This window comes from Erinaceus europaeus, chromosome X (genome assembly GCF_950295315.1).
Source record: "Erinaceus europaeus chromosome X, mEriEur2.1, whole genome shotgun sequence".
Lineage (NCBI taxonomy): Eukaryota > Metazoa > Chordata > Mammalia > Eulipotyphla > Erinaceidae > Erinaceus > Erinaceus europaeus.
In genome coordinates, this window is record NC_080185.1 from 71,780,928 (window position 1) to 71,805,751 (window position 24,824).

At 37.7% G+C, this 24,824-nt stretch overlaps 1 protein-coding gene across 7 annotated transcripts in view; it reads left to right on the top strand.

The window, feature by feature from the left end:
* The window catches only part of ATRX (ATRX chromatin remodeler), a 217,354-nt gene that overhangs the window by 136,723 nt on the left and 55,807 nt on the right, over positions 1 to 24,824 (top strand). For all 7 annotated transcript variants that reach the window (XM_060183149.1, XM_060183145.1, XM_060183147.1 and 4 more), the window contains 6 exons: positions 2,317 to 2,454; positions 4,891 to 5,066; positions 6,520 to 6,637; positions 17,130 to 17,260; positions 17,883 to 17,971; positions 18,100 to 18,272. In XM_060183149.1, coding sequence (XP_060039132.1) covers positions 2,317 to 2,454; positions 4,891 to 5,066; positions 6,520 to 6,637; positions 17,130 to 17,260; positions 17,883 to 17,971; positions 18,100 to 18,272 — 825 coding nt within the window. The remainder of the gene's footprint in view (positions 1 to 2,316; positions 2,455 to 4,890; positions 5,067 to 6,519; positions 6,638 to 17,129; positions 17,261 to 17,882; positions 17,972 to 18,099; positions 18,273 to 24,824) is intronic.

Here is a 24,824-nt window from a genome sequence, read left to right on the forward strand (position 1 = left end):
CTGTGCAGGTGGGGAGCCAGGGCCTCGAACCAGGATCCTTAAGCCGATCCTTTGCGCCACATGCGTTTAACCGGCTTCGCTACCGTCCGATTTCCGGAAGATAAATATTCTATAGTTCCTCATAGGTGGAGGATTTGTCAGTTGCTATTGTTGAAATCAACACTTAAGGACCAATGTGTATGTTAATCAGCAAACCAGTTGTGTATTATTTTAATAATTATGTGTATTTTTAAAATATTTATTCCCTTTTGTTGTCCTATGCTTTATTGTTAATATTGTTATTGTTATTGATGTCATCATTGTTGGATAGGACAGAGAGAAATGGAAAGAGGAGGGAAAGACAGAGAGGGGGAGAGAAAGATAGACACCTGCAGACCTGCTTCACCGCCTGTGAAGCTACTCCCCTGCAGGTGGGGAGCCAGCAGCTCGAACTGGGATCCTTATGCCCGTCCTTGCGCTTTGTGCTACCTGCACTTAACCCGATGCACTACTTCCCAACTCCTCATGTGAATTTTTTAATATTTTAAAAAAATATTTATTCCCTTCTGTTGCCCTTGTTTTATTTTTGCAGTTATTATTGATGTCATTGTTGTTGCATAGGACAGAGAGAAATGGAGAGAGGAGGGGAAGACAGAGGGGGAGAGAAAGATAAACACCCGCAGACCTGCTTCACTGCTTGTGAAGTGACTCCCCTACAGGTGGGGAGCCGGGACCTCGAACTGGGATACTTACGCCAGTCTCTGCACTTTGCACCATATGCGCTTAACCCGCTGCACTACTGCCCGACTCCCCCCATGTGTATTTTTTAAAATATTGTTTATTGCTTATTGCATCGAGAGAGAGAAATTGAGAGGGAGGAGCAGATAGAGAGAGAAACAGAGAGACACCTGCAGACCTACTTCATCACTTGTGAAGCTTTCCTCCTGCAGATGAGGATCAGGAGCTTGAAATTGGGTCCATGAGCACTGTAATGTGTGCACTTAACCAAGTGCGCCACCTGTGGATGTATTTCTGGCTCCGTGTGTGTATTTTTTTTTTTTGATTCATTCTCAGCTATGAAATTTTTATAACTTGTATTCATCACCCCCACCTTTATCCACGAAACTAAGCTTATCTGCCCTTTGTCAGTTAAAATTTTTCCATCAATGAGTTTCAGTATTTGAAATAAGCTAAATGAGAAAGAATATTCACCTTGTTGTGATTTCCATATTTTTCTTAATTTGTAACTTTTGAAGTGTCTTCTCAAGTATATATTGTTCTTACTCTAATAATGATCACTGATTTGATGCACTGATTATGTAATATATATCTCATATACTGTTTTTTAAATTTGTAAATCACATTTATTTTTTTAATATTTATTATTTATTCCCTTTTGTTGTCCTTGTTGTTTTATTGTTGTAGTTATGATTGATGTTGTTGTTGTAGACAGAGAGAAATGGAGAGAGGAGGGAAAGACAGAGGGGGAGAGAAAGATAGACACTTGCAGACCTGCTTCACTGCTTGTGAAGCGACTCCCCTGCAGGTGCGGAGCTGGGGACTTGAACCGGGATCCTTGGGCCGCTCTTTGCACCACATTTTTTTTTTCTTCCTCCAGGGTTATTGCTGGGCTCGGTGCCTGCACCATGAATCCACCGCTCCTGGAGGCCATTTTTCCCCCTTTTGTTGCCCTTGTTGTAGCTTCATTGTGGTTATTATTATTGCCCTTGTTGACGCAATTCGTTGTTGGATAGGACAGAGAGAAAGGGAGAGAGGAGGGGAAGACAGGGGAGAGAAAGGGGAGAGAAAGATAGACACCTGCAGACCTGCTTCACCGCCTGTGAAGCGACTCCCCTGCAGGTGGGGAGCTGGGGGCTCGAACCGGGATTCTTACGCCGGTTCCTGCGCTTTGCGCCACATGCGCTTAACCCACTGCGCCACCGCCCGACCCCCCACATTTATTTTTTAACCGTCTGAATTTGTTGGGAATGAGGGGCTTGTCTCATCCATGTGACTTTATTTCTGCGTATTTTTACACTCACTTTAAGGACTTTTGGCTACTTTTATAATTTTATAGTTTACATTTTTTCCTAAAAGTAGTATTTCAGTTCTTTACTGTTTGTGTATAATTAATGCTAGCAGAAAAATTATATGATTGTCTTTTTGTGATAGCATGTGTCTGTCCATAAGAGCAACATTGTAAAAGGCTTAAATTTGTTTACTTAAATGAAATACATTTCTAGTTCTTTAAGTCTTAATTCTTTTCTAAAATAAACTAAAATGTTTTATTTCTATATATTGATTATATGTTGTTTTTCTATGTTTGTTTTTATATAGGCCCTGACTTTGTAGTTTGTGATGAAGGTCATATTCTAAAAAATGAAGCATCTGCTGTTTCAAAAGCTATGAATTCTATACGATCGAGGAGGAGGATTATTTTGACAGGAACACCACTTCAAAACAATCTCATTGAGTGTGAGTTTTATCTGGAGTTTTGCTGTAGTGTATTGGAATTAACCTCTGATGTATTGTTGCTTCTTTTTTATTTGCTTTTTTTTTTCTTACTGTAGTTTCTAACCAGGACCTACATAGGTCCATCTTAGTTTACTTTGGAAGAATACCATATTTCAAGTAAAATACTCTAGAAATATGAATAATAAACCATAGTTAAATATGTTATATTGACTGTTTATATATAGAATCTTAATTATAATAAAATCAGAAATATTAATGATTGCTTAATGACTTAATTCACCAAGTGTTTTATGAATATATTCCTGAAATCTGGTACTTCTATAAAACAGTGTTAAATCACTAATAAAATATATTTAAAAATATAAGTGTATGCCCCCCATAATGACTCTGGTTCCATTCTCTGTCGTTAACGTTCGGGGCTTCAGCAGGCCAGGCTAGCTTCGCGGTGGTAGACAGAGACGACCAGAGACACACGCCTGGGCAGAGAGGCTTTATTCACAAGCGGGCAAACATGTGCTCTCTGTCTTTCTGCTCTGGCAGCAGAGAGAGACCCTTAAACTAATCACACAGATCTCTCCTGCATCCTTCTTCTCTGGTGGCTGCCTGCCATAGCATAGGGGGCGGGGAGAAAGTGAGGCGCCAAACTAGCAAGGGCCAAACCAGTTTCTCCCAGAGGTGGGGGGAAGGAGACCAAACCAATATGAAACATACAACAATACTCCCAGAGGGATAAAAAATAGGAAAGCTATCAAGGGAGAGGATGGGATACAGAGTTCTGGTGGTGGGAATTGTGTGGAGTTGTACCACTCTTATCCTATGGTTTTTGTCAGTGTTTCTTTTTTATAAATAGAAATTAAAAAATATATAGGTAAAATGTTTTAAAAAAAGAAGGGAGGGACTGTCAGTGGTACACACAGTTGAACACACATGGAACTATGTACAAGGATGCCTGTTCAAACCTCCAGTCCTCACTTGCAGGTGGGAAGTGTATTAGGTTGGCAAGATAGCTCACTTGGATAGTGTCCATGCTTTATCATTTGCACAATCTAGGTTTGAGCCTGACCTGTGCCACATTGAAGGAAGTTTTGGTGCTATAATGTCTTTCCCTGTTTCTCTTTTTATCTGAAAATGTTGCCTTGATGGGGTGAGGCCCCAATGGTGTCTCCACACCCCCCCAAATGCATTTTAGTTCCTCAGGAGACATTGTAACTACACACACACACACACACACACACACACACACAAATTAGTTTTTCTCTATATGTCAAAAGAGTTTTCGGAGACTTAGAAGAAGTGATGTGAACACAGGGAAATTACTTGTGTACTACCTTTATTATCTTTTTTTCTTTTTTAATTTTTTATTGCCACCAGGATTATCATTGGGACTTGGTACCTACCTGCACAATGAATCCATCGCCACTGCCAGTAGTCAGTCAGTCTCTGTCTCTCTCTCTCTCTCTCTCATTTGATAGGACAGGGATACATTGAGAAGGCAAGGGGAGAAAAGAGAGACACCTACCTCACCTACCCCTTGTAAAGCTTCCCTCCTGCAAGTGAGGACTGGAGGTTTGAACAGGTATCCTTGTACATAGTTCCATGTGTGTTCAGCTGTGTGTTCCACTGCCTGTCCCTCCCTTCTTTTTTTTAAATATTTTTTTATTTCTTTAGAGAAGGTATATGATAGCATTATTCTGATGTTTGTGATGCAGGGGAGCAAACTTAGGTTCTTATGCCTGCAGTTTACCACTCAACATTTTCACATGTATGTGGTGACAAATAGAAATTTCCTATGTGAAAAAGTATCATGGCTTATTTTTTTGTATATCTAGTGGGTTTCTAATAATTCAAGTGTTTTCTGCTTTATTGTTTTTTGTAAAACTGGTAATTATGGTAATACCATCTACTTGTTATGTATAGCAAATGATGATTTAAGGAGTTCTGGGGTTAAATCAGTTAATATAAATTTAATATACTTGTTTATTAACTCATTTAAGTTGATTCAGTATTCATTTTCTTTACAAGATGCCCTTGTTGATTGTAAATCATGGTTAGAATTAAGAACACTTATTTAAATTCTTTTTTTGAAATATTTCTTAAACATTTGTTTAATGTTTATGTGTTATTATAAATTCATTGTATTAGTGACTTTAGAATATTTTTAGGCAACAAGGGTAACAAAAGGGAAAATAAATAAATTAAATATAAAAAAGAATATTTTAGGTGTTATTTTTAATATATATGTTTAAAATGCTTTTCATTTCAATTTTAATTATATTTAGGTAATCCAGTTCAAGATCAGGTCTACAACCAATATTTGTAGTCTACTCAATTTTGATGTTCTTTGTAATTTCATTTAATGCTTTTATAACATGTTTTCTTCAGAGAATTTTTCTGATTCCTTTATTGTTGTTAATACATTAATTTCTTCTCTCATAGATCATTGCATGGTTAACTTTATCAAGGAAAACTTACTTGGATCTATTAAGGAGTTCAGGAATCGATTTATAAATCCAATCCAAAATGGTCAGTGTGCAGATTCTACCATGGTGGATGTCAGAGTGATGAAAAAACGTGCTCACATCCTCTATGAGATGTTAGCTGGATGTGTTCAGGTACAAATACATTTTATAGTAATAAAACATTGTTAATTTGTTGATACTATTATGAAAATATGATACAACATATTTTTTGAATTTAGTTTCGATGGTCTTTCTTTCCTCTTTCAGTATATAATTGTATATTGTTGTAATAGTTTTCATGCATCATCTTAAAACTGCGTATCATTTAACTTAAATTTTACATTTCCTTGACAAGTTTAGAATATTTAATTCATTTGTCAAATACATAGCTTTATATTTAACTATGTTAATGTTTAGAGTCTTCATCATTAAAATAGGGAGCATGTAAAAAGAAGTTAGCTATCTTGCTCTGGTATAACATGCTCAACTTCATTTATTTAAAATCATAGTAAGGTAGACAATATTAAGTTTTGAGAAAGACCATTTCAATGTAATTTAGAAGAGATAATTTTATTACTTTAAAGTATATATAATATCCTTGATGGGCTACTAATGCTTACATATGTATCTTCAGTGAACCTATAGATAAGTATGTAGAGTGATCCAGTAGTTAATAGATTTCAAAATTGAGATTTTTCTTCAGACTCTGGATACTAATGGTAACCACAAAGGTAGAGTAACAGAAGAGATAGGCTATCTTTCTATTTGAATATACCACCATCATATAAGGCCTGACAGTCTCCACCAGAAGTAAAAGGTATTCTGTTTCTGTTTCATGCTATTAACTTGAACATTATTATTCTGGTTTAAAATGTCATTTGTATCTAGCATATTAAGTGTTCTTTCTTTCCTATTCCTATAATAAAATTATTTCTTTATTGGACAAATGTTCTACCTGAAGTTATGTATTGTCCTCAGGCATATTGTCAAATCAGATTGTATCCTCCTTTAATTTATCACTTTTTTTTTATTGTGTGCTTAAAGTGATTCTTTTTGATAATACTATTTATTATATCCTCACCCCATCATTTTTCACTTCCTTTTCTTTTTATAAAGCAAACCTAAGTCGCTCACTTAGTAATATGTTCACTTCAATTTAAAATCTGCCTTGTGCTGTAATATCATTATGCCAGTACCTTCTGCTGTGTAGTAATATGAAATATATTAACTGCAATAATGTAGATTATAGTATAATTAAAGTGGATAAATATGTTTAAGAAAAAACTTTCTGGTCTGGAGAAGATAGCTCCATTGCAAGGTGTGTGCCTTGCCATGCAGCTTGACCCAGGTTCAGTCCCATCTACCATATGGGAATGCCACAGTACTGGGCAACATCTGAAACTATTTTGTCCCTGTCCCTGTCTCTCTATACAAATTTAAATGGTTGTCTTAGGAGTGGTGGGGAAAATAAGTGTTTTCCATATGTTTGATATCAATTTCTGTATATCATTTTATTACAAGCAATGATGATTCTTATTAGATGGAGGTTATTTTCTATTTTATTAGGTTAACTAACTAAGTCATTCTTTTTTCCTGTTAATCACAGAGGAAAGATTATACAGCATTAACCAAGTTCTTACCTCCAAAACATGAATATGTACTTGCTGTGAGAATGACTTCAATTCAGTGCAAACTCTATCAATACTATTTAGATCACTTAACAGGTAACAAAAATACCCACTTTTTTGTTTTTGTCTTTTCTCTAAAGACATTTTTCCTGAATAATGTAATGAATAATGAATAATTTTATCATATCATCTGTTCTTTTAATCATTGATGTAAATTTTGGTGCTCATTTTTAAAAGCATAGAATCTCTAATTTCTAAAGCATTAATATTGTCAAAATAAAGCAACAAACTGGTAAAAAGTCATTCAATATAAACGGATAATCTTTAATTTCTATAGAGCCTTTATATTATAAAAATTATGAATGTAAAATTCAGTAGTGTACTGTTGAGTTTCCATATTTTGGGATTTTTACTAATTTCCCGTTTTTTTTTTTTCGTTATATGTTAGTTAAATTTTATTATAGTCTGAAAAGATGCTTGGGATGATTTCCATGCTTGAATTTGACACTGTCTTTGTAGTCCAACATATGGTTCAGCCTTGAGAGTTTCCCATGTGGACTCAAACAAAATGTGTATTCCAGATTCATGGGGTGAAAGACTGAAATGTCCAGTAGGTCTAGGCTATCTAACTCTTGATTTAATTCTCTTTTTCTTTATCAACTCTCTGCTTAGATGACCTGCCAGTTGTTTTCTTAATCTTTGGAATGTACCAATTCTTTCAGGCAGGTTCCAACCTTCATCTCAGTTCCAGCTTTTTTGGTACATGCACACATTTCTCCAAGTTCAGAACCCGTGGCAAAGATTCACTTTCCCATTATGCTCACTTGAAGTTAATTGTATTCAAGTGACTCTTTCCTAGGATGAAGTGAGTCAATTAATAGTGTTTCTATATGGATGATTTGACTATTGTGCTCTCTGTTATAAAGCTGAAGTCTTATGAGCAGTTTATTACCTTGGTTCTGGGGCATTCTCTTAGGTTATTTTAATCTCTTAGGTTATTGTAATCTCTTTTTTTCTTGAGCCTGCTTATTACTTGCCAAGATGGCACTGGCAGTTGGTAAACACCATGTGTTAGGTTCTGTAGTGTCTTTCCCTCCCACTCCCCTCATGCTCTCACAGACATATATGTCCTCTCATTTTGAGATAATTACTTTTTAAAACATATATTATAAGTGTTCTAATGAGGTTTGTTTTAATACTGGTTGTTTCAGGTGACCAATCCACTGACTACCATGGCCTTACTTTTTTTTTAATGGGTGCACTGGTTTAAATGGGAGCTCTGGTTTATGGTGGTGTGGGGAGGTTGAACCTGGGACTTTAGACCCTCAGGGAGGAACATCTCTTTGTATAAAACCATTATGCTATCTCCCCCACCTGGTCCTACCTTTGATAATTTTTTTTTTAGTTATTTACATATGACTATCAAATTTTCCCCATACCATTTGTCGAAGAGACTCTCTTTTACACATTTTATCCCCTTGATTTCTTTCTTTTTTATCTTTTAAATATTTTAATTTATTTATTACTGGATAGAGACAGAGAGAAATTGAGAGGGGAGGGAGAGATAGAGAGGGGAAGACACGGAGAGATAGAGAGGAGAATAGACAGAGAGATACCTACAGTCCTGCCTCACCACTCTTGAAGCTTTCCCCCTGAAGGTGGGGACCAGAGGCTTGAACCTGGGTCCTTACACACTGTAATGTGTGCACTTAACCAGGTACGCCACCACCTGGCCCCATCGCCTTGACTTCTTTATCACAGATTAACTGACCATATATGTGACATTTAATCTCAGGGCTCTTGATTTTATTCTGTTGATCTGTATCTATTTTTCCCCCAATATTCTGATATTTTGATTACTGTTGATTTGTAATGTGTACTTTGTAATGCTTATATTCTTTTTAAAAAAATATTTATTCCCTTTTGTTGCCTTTGTTGTTTTATTGTTGTAGTTATTGTTGTTATTGATGTTGTTGTTAGATAGGAAAGAGAAAAATGGAGAGAGGGGAGGAAGACAGAGGGGTAGAGAAAGTATATTCTTTTGATAAGGCTCTCATTCCTTCCAAAGGACATAAACTTCAATATAAATAAATAGTATGGCTAAACCTTTAGTTCCTCCATTAATTTTTTTTCCTTTTGTATTTTACCTTAGCTAGTAATCTCATGATATTTAAAGGATTGTGTCCCCCCCTTAAGTAAATTAGATGGGCCAGCAAAGTGGAATAGTTGCAGTGAGCTGCTTTGCCATGTGTGCGACCCAGGTTCAAACCCTGTGTCTGTTCTATTGGAGGAAGCTTTGGTGCTGTAGTCTCATTCACTCTTTGTCACCATCTTTGCTTTTTAAAATTTTAGTTATTGATTGATTTTATAGATACAGAAATCAGGAGAGAGGGAGACAGACAGAGTCATCTATAGCACTGCTTGACTGCATGAGAAGCTTTCCCTTTCCATGTGAAAAGACCAGGGGCTTTACCCCTGTCCTTGCACATTGTAATATCCAGAAGCTCCACTGCCTGGCCCTCTCCATCTCTGTAAAAACAGTCATCCTGGAGTGGTGGTAACCTGATGATGAAAAAAGCAGGATTTTTTATGTCAGTCTTCTTTAGACAATAAACTGGTAGTTAAATTTTTTTGATATATTTGTTTAATTATGCTCTTCATGTATTCTAAGATTAAAGATTGTTAAAAATGGGGGAGGGCAGTCAATAGCAGACCTGGTTAATCACACATATTATCAAGTGCAAGGACTCTGGTTGGAGGGGGCCCCCCCACTTGCAAGAGGAACCCTTTATAAGTGGTGAAGCAGGTCTGCAGGTGTCTGTTTTTTCCCTCCCTCTCTATCTCCTTGTCCTCTCTCAATTTCTTTCTGTCCTACTAATAATTTAAAAAAATATTGTTAAATATGACTATCTTAAGCAATTTGCAATTTGAATGCAATACTTAACAAAATCCCAGTAACATTTTAGAACAATCAGTCTTCAGATTTGTGTAGAAGTACAAAAGATGACTAGCCATAGCAATTCTTAGAAAAAAGGAAGTGAAGGTACCATGCTCTTTGGCTTCAAATTGTGCTACAAAGTATTATTACATACAGTATTGGTTAAAATAAGTACATAGACAACTACAGTAGACTGGAAAGCCCAAACATAATTCTTCATTTCTTTGGACATTTCATCTATGACAAAGGACCCAAGACCATAAAATGAACCAAAGAATACTTTTTGTACAAATGCTGTTGGAAAAACAGGACAACCACACTGATAAAAAAAAACACACGAAACTACGTAACTATTTTATACCATGCACAGGAATTAATTCAAAATGGTTTGCATACTTAAGATATTAGACCCAAACTATGAAATATATAGGAGAAAATGGATTATACACCCAAATGCTTTGCTATGAAAGATGTATTTGAAGTCTTCAATTCCATTGGCTAGGAAAGCAAAAGTAAGTGTAAGTTAATGGAAGCACATCAAATTTAAGAAACATTTATGCATTAAAAGAGAATACATTGCTCATAACATACATCAGACAAAGAATTGATATTGTATAATGATTCATATAACTCACTAACGTAAAACCAGGCAACCCAATTGGGTCTGAATAATCTAAGAAGATATTCAGAACACCTACAGACATGAAAAAATACTCTGCATCACTCAGCATTTAGAAAATTCAAATCAAAGCCACAATGAGATACTTTCTCACACTGATGAGACTGGCCCACATCACAGATATTAAAAATGAGTGCTGGTATTGGTGTGGAAAAACATGAAATCTGGTACAATGTTGGTGTGAATTGATGTAACCACTATGAAAAATGGCTTGGTGATTCTTTCATAAAATAAAAATGGAAATGACTTATGATTTTGGCACTGTCACTCCTAGACATTTTCTTGAAGGTTATTTTATTTTTCCCCTATTTTATTGGGAGGCATTGTTAATGGTTTACAGTATAGTTGTTAACACATGGGTATAATTTCCCATCTCCCCTTGATAGGTACCTGCAAAACATTCTTTCCCTTGATTCTCCAACTTACAACCCCACTGCCAACCCCACCCCATCACCCCTCTCTTCCCCTCCACACCCAGGATTCTTTGCTTTGATGCAGCATTCCAGCCTCAGTCCAAATTTTACTTTGTGTTTTCCGTTTGTATTCCTGTCTCCTAAGTTACCTCTATATGTGAGGTCAACCATTATTCATCCCTCTCTTTTTGACTCATCCCACACAACCCTACTTCTTTCTCCCCCTCCCTCCCTCCCTTCATTCCTTGGATAGAGACAGAAATTGAGATTGGCAGGGAAGATAGATAGGTAGATAGATAGATAGATAGATAGATAGGGAGAGAGATAGACACCTGCAGGCCTGCTTCACCACTCGTGAAGTTTTCTCCTGCCCATGAGGACCAGGGGCTTGAACCTGGGTCTTTGTGCACTGTAATGTATGTGCATAACCAGGTGCTCCACCACTTGGCCCTCCAACACTATTTCAGATGAGATTGGGTGTGTTCAGGGTGGTATGGCCATAGACCCCCCTCCAACACTATACCTCCCTCTATACCTCCTCCCAACACTATACCTCTCTCCAAGGTAAGGCAATAATGGTCACTTTTATAATTTAGAATATTTGCTGTAATAGGCAGGTCTTAGACTTATTTTTGGCATGATTTTGGTGCATGGTGTTAATTGATGACCTAGTTTCACTTTTCTACATGTGGCTGTCCAGTTTTCTAAGAACCATTTGCTGAAGAGGCCTTCTTTTCCCCACTGAATGCTTTTAGCCCCTTTGTAATATGTGTAGGTTCATATCTGGGCTCTTAACTCTGTTCCAAAAAACCCAAGTTTTTATTCTAGTACAATATGGCTTCAATTAGTATTGTTTTGTAGTGTAAACTGAAGTTGCAGAGTGTGATATCCCCATTTATTTCCTCTTTTCTCACAAGTGTTTTGGCAGTTCATGTTTCTTGTGGTTCTCACAAATTTTTTGGACAAATTGTTCAGTTTCCTTGATTAATATCACACTGAGTTACATGTTGTTTTTAACTTAAATTATCGTTTAAAAAATATTATTATTATTATTATTTTATTTAAGAAAGGATTAATTAACAAAACCATAGGGTAGGAGGGGTACAACTCCACACAATTTCCACCACCCAATCTCCATATCCCACCCCCTCCCCTGATAGCTTTCCCATTCTCCATCCCTCTGGGAGCATGGACCCAGGGTCATTGTGGGTTGCAGAAGGTAGAAGTTCTAGCTCCTGTAATTGCTTCCCCGCTGAACATGGGCGTTGACTGATCGGTCCATACTCCCAGTCTGCCTCTCTCTTTCCCTAGTAGGGTGTGTCTCTGGGGAAGCTGAGCTCCAGGACACATTGGTGGGGTCTTTAATCCAGGGAAGCCTGGCCAGCATCCTGATGGCATCTGGAACCTGGTGACTGAAAAGAGAGTTAACATATGAAGCCAAACAAATTGTTGAGCAATCATGGACCCAAAGCTTGGAATAGTGGAGAGGAAGTGTTAGGGAGGTACTCACTGCAAACTCTAGTGTAATCCTGCTTTCAGGTATATATTTTGCAGTAGTTTATGGATACGTGTGAACATATGCTCTCTCTCACAGAAACTGGTGTATATCTAGGTTTTGGGACTTTGTTAGAAAGTGAACCACCTGAGATGAAACCAGAGTATACTATGAAAGGAAAGGTCTCACCAGAGTAATGAAACTGAAGGGTTGTCATTCCACACGTGAAGTCTCTGGACACAGTCTGAGCTGAAGCATGTTGAGGTGGCAATCATTGCGTTAACTTAAATGATCTTTAACTGTCTTTAAAATTTTTTTTATTATCTTTATTGGATAGAGACAGTCAGAAATCAAGAGGGTAGGGGGAGACAGAGAGACACCTGCAGCCCTGCTTCACCACTTGGAAAGCTTTCCTCCTACAGGTGGGGATCAGGGGCTCAAACCTGGGTCCTTGCACATTGTAACATGTGCGCTCAACCAGGTGTGCCACAACCTGGCCTTTAAAGGTCTTTTTTAAGTTGACCTTAGTTCACCAACATTTTATTGTATTGGTCTGACCATTTTATCCTCTTTCGTATGTCTATGTTTTCTCCTGATGTTGTTCTTGTTTGTTTTCTTGGTTCTATTTTACCACTGATCACCTCATTTAGAGTTGGAATTCTTTTGATTCTTCTCATCTGTGGTTCCCTTTAATAACTCTTGTAAAGCAGGATTAGTGGTGTTGAATTCCTTTAGTTTCTGTATGTTTGAGAAGATTTTTTTTTTTTACTTCCCACTCATTCTTAAAGGATAATTTGGCAGTATAGAGTATTTTGGGTTGGCAATTCTTATCTTTTAATACTTTGAATATGTCATTCTACTCCCTCCCTGCCTCTAAGGTTTGTGATGAGAAATCTGATGAAAGCCTGATGATTCTACCTCTGTATATTAGCTTCTTCCTTTCCATACACCCTAGTATATTTTCCCCATGTATTTGCTTTTGAATAGTTGTCCTGTGATGTGTCTTGGTGTGAGTTGTTTTGGATTCAGAAACTTGAGCATTCACTCATCTTTCTGGCTGTCTTATGTTTTGAACATTGCCCAGGTGTGGAAAATTTTGTGCTATGATGTTTTTGACTATGTTCTCTGCTCATCTCTCACGTTTTTCATCTTCAGAGATTCCACTAACTCTCACATTTGATTTTCTGATGGAGTCTGCTATTTCACATAGTATTGCTTCATTTCCCTTAAATCTTTCCTCTCCAAGTGTTTTGAACTCAAAGTGGGGCGGTTTTATCTTCTAGCCACAGCCTGGGCAAAACACACGGCTTTAGCCAGTCTTCCTCCCTCCCTCCCTCCTTTCCTTCCTTCCCTTCCCTTTCCTTCCTTCCTTCCTTCCTTCCTTCCTTCCTTCCTTCCTTCCTTCCTATTGTTTTAATTTATTTGATAGGAAAGAGAGAACTTGAGAGAGGAAGGGGAGATAGGGAGAAAGAGAGATACTTGCAGCACTGTTTAACCACTTGTAAAGCTTCCCTGTGCAGGTGCAGACCATGGGCTTGAACCTGGGTACTTGTGTATGGTAAGATGCGTGCTCAGTGGGGTGCACTATTGCCAGGCCTGAGCTTTAATTTTCAACTAGGCTTCCTCCTAATAAATTTCCCACCTTCTTGGGGCTGACCCTGCATATTTTTTTTTTGCAATTCCTGGTTGAGTTTGGTGAGCTTCTATGTGATTTTTCGTTGCTTTGCCTACTTGGGACATAGGATTGATCTTTCGGTACCTTTAGAAGGCCACATCCTCAGAAGTCCTGCAAATATTTTGTGAAGGTTATTTTTTAATATTCTATTTATTAATGAGAAAGGAGGAGAGAGAGAAAAGAACCAGACATCACTGGCACATGTGCTGCTGGGGATTGAACTCAGGACCTCATGCTTGAGAGTCCAATGCTTTATCCACTGCACTACCTCCCGGACCATGTGAAGGTTATTTTTAAAGGATATGTGTATTCCTTTTTCATAACAACATTACTTACAGTAATTAGAATGAGGGGTCAGCTTAAATGCTCATCAACAAATGACTTATAAGTAGGCCTGGGATATGTATTAAACGGAATACTATTTTGTTATTTTAAAAAAACCCTTTGGCATTTGAGATAAAGTGAATGGAACTTATTGTGATCATGCTAAATGAAATAGTTCTGACAATTACAGAATGGTTTTACCTATGAAACAAAAATGTAAGAAAAATAACTTTAGTTCTGAAAACTGTGGTAGTCATTGGTGAGATTGTATGTATGTGGGTTGGTTAAATAGTGTTATCTCTGGTATGATGGCACTGGGACTTTTAGAGTGGTGGAATTGCACCTGGTAGTTTTGAGCTTAAGGCATGAGCATTGTTTGCATAACCATTATGCTCTCATCCCAGCCCCAGTTTAGTGAGTCTTTAAAAACTATTTATTCATTTTAATGAGAGATATACAGAGAGGAGGACATCTACCAGAGATTTCTCAGCTTGGTAGTAAGCAATGGTACTGGGAATTGAACCTAGGGCCTAAGCCTTAGGCATTGAAGTCTCTTATATAATCATAATGCTGTCTCCCCATCACAATTCAGTGACTCTTATGCCCATTTATATTTGCAGAACTACACTTCAATATCTAAAATATTTTATACCAAGATTAAATTAATAAATTTAAAATAAATTTTGGAATTTATGTAAAATAATGCTATGGGTACATTTATTGATGTTAGTGCCTATTTTAATGAAGAAGAATATAGCTTAGTCTTTATATTAATGTAAAACAAGATCACACAATTCAGAATAAGCACTAGAAATTAAATTATGAAATTTCACTGCAGAAACATATACAAGGGGAAAATGGTAGAGAATATTATCAGCCTAAAATGTTGGTTCTTGAAATGATACATAGATCATTGATAATTTTAGATTACACTCTTGAGGTGCTTCTCTGTGCCCAATTATCCATATTGATTGTCTTGTGAGATAACTATTCCATAGACCTGATTCAAGCCGCTTCTTATAGGCTTGTAACTGAGGCTGGCTTGTGTTGACTGTCCCCAAGTTGCTAGTTCTCTGTCTGGCCACATGAGCCTTAGCCTCTCATTGGGGTCACTGATTGACTTTCTCTGGCAATACTAAATCTTTAAAAACCAAAGAAGTGCAGGCTGGTAGACAAAAATAATGGATTCTGGTAGTATTTAACCCAGTGAATAGCAGAGCTTCTGTTGTAGGGTTTAACTCACTATGTTCACAGACTTGGAGTTCAGCATTGAAATGGTCACCATTCCTTTTGCAGGCGAGTGCCATTCTCACTTGGTTGGTACTTCACCACAAGGTCTTGTTTCCTTTTTGGGAGATTGTTATAACTTAGGGGGAGGAGTACAGCAAGCAGGCCCTCTTCTAGAATCCCTCTAACCTTTCTGGGAAAAGTTTGTAACTTAAGTTCCATGGAGCATGAGTGACTGAGTAGACTTACAGAAATAGCCTTTCAGGATCTACATTTTCCTAAAGGCATAAAATCCCACTCAAATGATCAGCTAGCACATTATTGGTCTATGCAGTTTTCTATATTTTCTTAATGTTACTGTTATCTCAAAATTATGTACTTGTATAAAAAATAAAAAACTTAGGTAATTTCTGTAGTTGTGGCCGTATTTTATTATTTAATACATTAATACAATGTACATATTGCTATACTTTAATTGCATTTACACATTTAAAAATAATTTGATAATATCTATATCATTTTTTCCTGTAATGCCATTTATGTGTTTTAAAACATTATCCTAAGGAGAATATCTATGAGAGTCTTTTTTTTAAAGAATTTATTTATTTCACTTTCTTTTTTAAATTTAAAAAATTATTTATTTATTTGTTTGTTTGTTTGTTTCCCCTCCAGGGTTATTGCTGGGCTTGGTGCCTGCATCATGAATCCACCGCTCCTGGAGGCCATTTTCCCCCCTTTTTGTTGCCCTTGTTGTAGCCTCGTTGTGGTGGTTATTATTGCCATTGTTGATGTTGTTCGTTGTTGGATAGGACAGAGAGAAATGGAGAGAGGAGGGGAAGACAGAGAGGGGGAGAGAAAGATACACTTGCAGACTTGTTTCACTGCTTGTAAAGTATTCATTTACTTATTCCCTGTTCCCCTTGTTGTTTTATTGTTGTAGTTATTATTGTTGTCGTCATTGTTGGAGAAGACAGAGAGAAATGGAGAGAGGAGGGGAAGACAGAGAGGGGGAGAGAAAGACAGACACTTGCAGACCTGCTTCACCGCCTGTGAAGTGACTTCCCTGCAGGTGGGGAGCCGGGGACCCTGCGCTTTGTGCCACATACACTTAACCCACTGCGCTACCACCCGACCCCCTTTATTTCACTTTCTAATATTTATTAATTCCCTTTTGTTGCCTTTGTTTTTTTATTGTTGTAGTTATTATTGTTTTTGTTATTGATGTCGTCATTGTTGGATAGGACAGAGAGAAATGGAGAAAGGAGGGGAAGACACAGAGGGGGAGTGACTTCCCTGCAGCTGTGGAGCCGGGTTCTCGAACTGGGATCCTTACGCCAGTCCTTGGAGAGTCTTTTTTAAACATTAATTTTATAATTTATTTATTTTACAGAGACAGAGAAAAATTGAGAGGGTAAGAGTAAGTAGAGAAGGAAAGAGACAGAGAGACACCTGCAGCCCTGCTTCACCACTTGCCAAGCTTTCCCCCAGCACTTAACCAGGTGGCCACCGTCTGGCCAAGAGATAGTCTTAAACTGCTGGTGCTGAGCAGCGGCACACCCATTTCAGAGCTATGCCAGGACCAGGGTTTAAACCCTCGTTCCCACCTTCAGGGGCAAGCTTCAGGAGTAGTGAAGCAATGCTGCAGGCCTCTCTTGCTCTCCCTCTCTCTCTCTCCCCCCACCCCTCTCCGCCCTCTATTTATCTGTGCTATCACATTAAATAATAAATAAAAATTTTAAAAACTAAAGAGTCTTACACTGCCACAGATAAAACTAAAATCTCTATTTTGCAAAAACCTTGGTTGAATTAACATTAATTATATTTTTCCTTTTACCAGGTGTAGGTAATAGCAGTGAAGGTGGTAGAGGAAAAGCAGGTGCAAAACTTTTCCAAGATTTTCAGATGTTAAGTAGAATCTGGACTCATCCTTGGTGTTTGCAGCTGGACTATATTAGCAAAGAAAATAAGGTATACAAAGAAACATAAAAGTAATTAAAAGCAGAATAACTTTTGAAGGATGACAGAGGACCTAGTGGGGGTTGTATTGTTGTGTGGAAAACTGAGAAATGTTATGCATGTACAAACTATTGTATTTATTGTCGACTGTAATAAAACATTAATTTCCCAATAATACTAAAAAAAGAATAACTTGAGAAAAGAGGTTGATGCTTATAGACTTACTATGTATTTGAGTTTTATTTTATTTCGTGGTATGGTTATTCAACCTATTTTATTTCTAGATAGTTTTGTTATGTTTAGTTGCATTGTGATCATGGAATATTAAATGCTAATCTTGCATAACCATAGTAAAATTATCAAAACTAAGAAATTAGCATTGGGTCAATACTCTAAGCAGCAGAATTTAATTGGATTTTATTAGTTTTTGTGCTCCTACCATTTTTCTTGTCCATGATTCAACCCAAATTTTCACATTGTTTGGATTTAATTATCATATCTGTCATGTCTTCTTTGTCTTTATCATATCTCATACAATTAGCTTGTCCTGAAATGAAAGTAAACATTATTACAATTTCCAATGTATGTTGAACTTGATAAACTGTTAAAAACAACTTTTTTTTTCCCCCTTTAGGGCTATTTTGATGAAGACAGCATGGATGAATTTATAGCTTCAGATTCTGATGAAAGTTCCATGAGTTTAAGTTCTGATGATTTTACAAAGTAAATTTAATACTTTTTGTGTTTTATTATGCTGTCACATTTTAAATCCCTACTTGTTGATTGTCCTCTGATAGTGAGCTTTTTAATCTTTCTCATGCTTTCCTAACATATTGAATTTGTTCTTTTAGAAAGAAGAAAACAAAGGGGAAAAAAGGGAAAAAAGATAGTAGCTCCAGTGGCAGTGGTAGTGACAATGATGTTGAAGTGATTAAAGTCTGGAATTCAAGATCTCGAGGAGGTGGTGAAGGAAATGTGGATGAAACTGGAAACAATCCTTCAGTTTCTCTAAAGTTAGAAGAAAGTAAGTCTAATGAATACTGCCTATATCAATGGAACATTGACTTAGAAATTATGACATCATGTCAGTGTTAACTAGTTATTATCTGCATTAATTGACTCAAAATAATCTCTCCTAAATTGGCAGGCCTCTAAGATACTTAAGAACACATAATAGCTATAAGTATTTAATAAATATTATCTACGGGGCCAGGTGGTGGCACACCTGGTTGAGAACACATGTTATAATGCGTGAGGACCCAGGTTCTAGCCTCTTGCAGGGGGAAAGCTTCACAAGTGATGAAGCAGAACTGCAGGTATCTCTCTGACTCTCCCTCTCTATCCCCCTCTTCCTCTCAATTTCTGCCTGTTTCTATCAAATAAATAAAGGTAATAAAAAATTAAAAACAGTAATATTTTAATTATCTGCAAGCAGATGATAATAATCTCTGGTATTTAAGAAACAAGGGAAATGAAAAACCTTTTTTGCATGTATATATCTAAACTGTACTATTTTTACATTGTTTTAGCTAGCTTAATTCTTGAGAATTTTGTAATATTTTTAATTTAATTTAATTTTTTCCTTACTGATTGGTAGAAGTAGGTTCAACTTAGATAAAAACTGTTCTCAAATCACTATTGTGTTGTCATTTAACAAACAACTGGAAGCATCACTTATGATGTGTGATGTGATTGATTTTATACAGTAAAATTAGTTTTATTGTTTTATATTTTCATTTGTGATTCTTAATGATCTGTGATTGTTGTCTACTTATATTTCCTCTGTATAATGTACAGTTAGTGTCATTTTACTTACTTCATTCTTTTCGCTTGTTTGTGGAGGGTATTTACAGCAACAAATCTTCACTTACCCTATTTATATTTGAAGGACCAGCTTTACAGCTACATGTTCTCCTAGTGTAATGTCAGTAGGTTTCTAGGGATTCAGAAGCTGGGACTAAATATCGGAATATTTGAAATATTAAATATATAAATATAGCAGTATAAATAGTTCTGAATATTTGGGAGTCATAGAGCAAAGCTGCTCGCTATCTGTGAGAAGACAGATTAAATGCTAGCTAAATAAATGATCCCGTGCTCAGACCAGCTTGTCTTGTCTTCAATCTACAGCTGAACTATTTTGTCAGCTTATTGATAAGCATTTCTCTTTTCAGTACCTCACTAGAATAGACAGATGGCATCCTAACCACAGGCTCTGGCTTCTTTTTTCATTATTGGGGGTTATTACTTTAGAGTCAACAGTAAAAAACAGTAGTTGGTACATGTGTAATATATCTCCGTTTTCCACATAATAATTCAACCCCTTCTAGGTACTCCTCTGCCTTCATTCCAAGACCTGAATCCTCCCCCCTCACCCCAGAGTCATTTACTTTGGTGTAGTAGGTTCTGGTTTCTTGAAGAAATTAAGAATATAATAAATAAAAAAATAATAAACCAAGTATGTATGTTACCCAGGTTCAAGCCCGGCACCCACATTGCAGAAAGCTTTGATGCTCTGATCTCTTAACACTATTTTCTCTGCCTCTCAGTCTGTATCTAAAATTAAAAAAAAAAAAAACTAAAGTAAAATTTTCTTTCATTTTCTTTTTTTTTTAATCTTACCTCTAAAGTCAATTTATTATAAGAGTCTGTCTTCCAAACAGAGTTAAAGAATGCTTTTCTAATTTTTTTTCAAGTTTATTTATTTATTATTGGATAGAGACAGAGAGAAATTGAGGGGAAGAGAAGATAGAAATGGAGAGAGCCAGAGAGACACCTGCAGCCCTGCTTCACCACTCCTGAAGCTTTCTCCTTGCATTGGGGACCAGGGGCTGGAACCCGGATCCTTGAACACTACAGTGTGTGCGCTTAACCAGGTGCACTACCGCCTGGCCCCAAAGAATGTTTTTCTAAGAATAGTAAAGAATGTTTACTGTATTAGTTTAAGATAATGGTTTAGTTTAAGGTAATGGTGAGCATCTGTTATATCCTTCCGTGTTCTCAGTCTCCCTTTTACACTTAAAGTGCACCTCAGTCTCTCAACTCATAAATGGAAATAAATAGGTTAAACTTTATATATTCCTTGGGAATAATTTTCTATTTTCTTATAGTTCCTTCCTTCTTTATTATTGTAAATAAATAGAAATTGAGAGGGGAGGAGGTGTTAGGGAAATAGAGAGACACCTGCAGCCCTGCTTCTGAACTTGTGAAGCTTCCCCCTTCCTTGCAGATCAGGAGCACTTAACCAGGGGCACTATTGCCTGCCTCCCCATCTAATAATTTTCTTAAAATATATTTAATGATTTTTTTGTCATTTATAATTAAGAATAGTGAGTATCACAGTGCATGTTAGACTAAGAATATGATTTTTTTTTTAAAAATTATTTATAAAAAGGAAACATTGACTAAACCATAGGGTAAGAGGGGTACAACTACACATAATTCCCACCGCCAGAACTCTGTATCCCCTCCCCGCCCCTCCCCTCATAGTTTTCCTATTCTTTAACCCTCTGGGAGTATGGACCCAAGGTCATTGTCGGATACAGAAGGTTGAAGGTCTGGCTTCTGTAATTGCTTCTCCGCTGAACATGGGCGTTGATAGATCGATCCATATTCCCAGCCCATCTTTCTCTTTCCCTAGTGGGGAAGGGCTCTGGGGAAGTGGAGCTCCAGGACACATTGGTGGGGTTGTCTGTCCAGGGAAGTGTGGTCGGCATCATGCTAGCATCTGGAACCTGGTGGTTGACAAGAGAGTTAGCATACAAAGCCAAACAAATTGTTAACATGGACAATTTTTTTCCCCCTTTTTGCCTCCAGGGTTATTGCTGGAGCTCGGTACCTGCGCTATGAATCCACTGCTCCTGGAGACTGCTCCCCCCCCTTTTGTTGTCCTTGTTGTTTTGGTTATTATTATTATTGTTGTTATTTAACTTATCTCTGTAAGTTAGGGTCAATTGTATACTTCAAAGTAAAAGTCTTAATAGCCTTTTGTTATTAGATTTAGAGATAATCTTGGAAATCTAAAAGAATGGCCTAAAGAAGGTACTACGAATTCTCTAGTCAAATATTTATTACTTGGGCCTACACATCTTCCTCTTCTATTCCCTATTTCACTTCCCTCATTCATTTTAGCTATTCAGATATCTATACAAAAAAAGTAAGTAAGATTTATTCTTCCCTCTTCTACTCTATTCGGACAGGGCATCAACATTATTGCTATCCCTTGTTAATATATATATATATATATATATATATATATATATATATATATATAGAGAGAGAGAGAGAGAGAGAGAGAGAGTAAAGGACAATTGTCTTTATGACAACCTGATTAAAATCATCAAACAAGTAAATACAGAAAAGTTGGAGGTTAATTAATTAATTAATTTTAATTTATTTTTTATATAAGAAAGGATAAATTAACAAAACCATAGGGTAGGAGGGGTACAACTAACTCCACACAATTCCCACCACCCAATCTCCATATCCCATCCCCTCCCCTGATAGCTTTCCCATTCTCTGTCCCTCTGGGAGCATGGACCCAGGGTTGTTGTGGGTTGCAGAAGGTGGAAGGTCTGGCTTCTGTAATTGCTTCCCTGCTGAACATGGACGTTGACTGGTCAGTCCATACTCCCAGTCTGCCTCTCTCTTTCCCTAGTAGGGTGGGTCTCTGGGGAAGCAGAGCTCCAGGACGCATTGGTGGGGTCTTCAGTCAAGGGAAGCCTGGCCGGCACCCCGATGGCATCTGGTACCTGGTGGCTGAAAAGAGAGTTAACATATGAAGCCAAACAAATTGTTGAGCAATCATGGACCCAAATGTTGGAATAGTGGAGAGGAAGTGTTAGGGGGTACTCACTGCAAACTCTAGTGTACTTCTGCTTTCAGATATATATTTTGCACTGGTTTATGGATACGTGTAAACATACGCTCTCTCACACAGAACCTGGTCTATATCTAGGTTTTGGGACTTTGTTAGAAAGTGAACCACCTGGGATAGAATTAGGGAATAGTATGAAAGGAAAGGTCTCACCCGAGTAATGAAGCTGAAGGGTTGTCATTCCACACGTGAAGTCTCTGGACACAGTCTGAAGTGAAGCATGTTGCGGTGGCAATCGTTGCGTTGATTAGGTTGTGATCGGCAGATGCAATATTATTTGATATGGACTGGGAGAGGTATGCGGGAAAGTGGGCCCTATCCTAAGGTTCCAGGACTGGGCTAAATAGAGGCTCTATAGTGGAGACGTGAGGTTCCTGCTGTCTTAGGGTTCAAAAAGACAATGGATAGTTAATGTTATCATCACATTATTTAGTAGTTGGGTTAACTTTGAAAAGTCCTTTTGTTAGAGTTTGCTGTATAGTACCCAGTATCTTGTATGTAGCTGTGCCATTGGTTGCTTCTGGGAGGTTAATTTAGATCCCACCTAAATCCTACGTCTATTTCCTCCCTAACTCAAGGCCACACTGTAAGCCTTATACTGGCTTGGATGCCAAGATTTAACAATTGGAAGAAAGTCTAAGCTTGTCAGACAAAGAAGGGACTACAAAAATTAGAAAAAGGCAAAAGACTTGCTCACCTAGAATTTTGGTTTTCAGTACCTCATGAGGAAGGAGGAAGAGAAAGGAATTGGGTAAGGTCAAATATTAGGCTTCAAGTACACTAGAAACAGATTTGACAAGTGTTTAGAGTTTGATGAAAATTGAGTATGAGAGCATAACTTTTCACTATGATTTATGTAGTTTTCTGAATAGTTATTATAGAATAAAATCATTAATTGATTTACATTAAAAAGCAATTTTGCAGGGGCTGGAGGCACAGCAGGTTAAGCACACGTGGCACAAAGTGCAAGTACCTGTGCAACGGTCCCGGTTCGAGCCCCTGGCTCCTCACCTGCAGGAGTGTAGTTCACAAGCTGTGAAGCAGGTCTGCAGGTGTCTATCTTTCTATCCCCATTTTTGTCTTCCCCTCCTCTCTCCATTTCTTTGTGTCCTATCCAACAACAACAGCAGCAATAATAACAGTAACAACAACAACAACTACAAGGGCAACAAAATAGGGGGATATGTCCTCCAGGATCAGTAGATTTGTAATGCAGGCACCGAGCCCTAGTAATAACCCTAGAGGAAAGGAAAAAAAAAAGCAGGTGCTGCATGGTAGCGCAGTGAGTTAAGCACACATGGCATGAAGCGCAAGGACAGGCATAATGACCCAGGTTCGAGCCCTTGGCTCCCCACCTGAAGGGGGGTCGCTTCACAAGTAGTGAAGCAGGTCTGCATGTGTCTGTCTTTCTCTCCCTCTTTGTATTCCCCTCCTCTCGATTTCTCTCTAACTTACCCAACAACAACAGCAACATAAATGGGAAAAATGGCCTCCAGGAGCAATGGATTGTACCGATCCCCAGTGATAACCCTGGAAGCAAAAAAAAAAAAAAGAGTGCAGTTTAGCAAAAAAACTATTTAATGAAAGAAAAACAGACTAAACATGTTCATTCTGTTGGTTTTCTTTTTAAATACTTATTTTATTTATTCATTTCCTTTTGTTGCCCTTGTTGTTTTATTGTTGTTGTTGGATAGGACAGAGAGAGATAGAGAGAGGAGGGGGAAGACAGATAGGGGGAGAAAAAAGACACCTGCAGACCTGCTTCACCGCTTGTGAAGCAACTCCCCTGCAGGTGGGGAGCCAGGGCTCGAACCGGGATCCTTATGCCGGTCCTTGTGCTTTGTGCCATTTGTGCTTAACCTGTTGCACTACAGCCCAACTCCCTATTCTGTTGATTTATTTATTTTTCTTTTTATTTATTTATTTATTCCCTTTTGTTGCCCTTGTTTTTATTGTTGTGGTTATTGTTGTTGTCATTGTTGGTTAGGACAGAGAGAAATGGAGAGAGGAGGGGAAGACAGAGAGGAGGAGAGAAAGATAGACACCTGCAGACCTGCTTCACCGCCTGTGAAGTGACTCCCCTGCAGGTGGGGAGCCAGGGTTCGAACCAGGATCCTTATGCCGGTCCTTGTGCTTTGCGCCACCTGCGCTTAACCCGCTGTGCTACAGCCCGACTCCCCTTCTGTTGATTTATAATGTGTAAATCTTCTATAGAATTCTGATGTTACTTTGTTCTGTTAAATTTTAATTAATTAGCTAATTAATTAATTAATTAATTTTTTGCCTGGAGCTCCATGCCTGTACTATGAACCCCTTGCTCCAGGAGGCCATTTTTTCCATTTTGTTGCCCTTGTTGTTATTGTTGTTAATGTTATTGTTGTTGGATAGGAGAGAGAAAGGAGAGGAAAATGGGGGAAGAGAAAGAAGATACCTACAGACCTGCTTCACTGCTTTTGAAGCAACCCCATTGCAGGTGGGGAGCTGGGGCCTTGAACCAGGATCCTTGCTCTGTTCCTTGCACTTCGCGTCATGTGCACTTAACCCAGTGCACTACTACCAGGCCCCTATGTTACTTATTCTTATGCCTTTAAATTTTTTAAAAAAAATTATCTATTTATTTGTTAGATAAAGACAGCCAGAAATCAAGAGGGAAGGGGGAAATAGTGAAGGAGAGTGACAGAGAGACACCTGCAGCAGTGC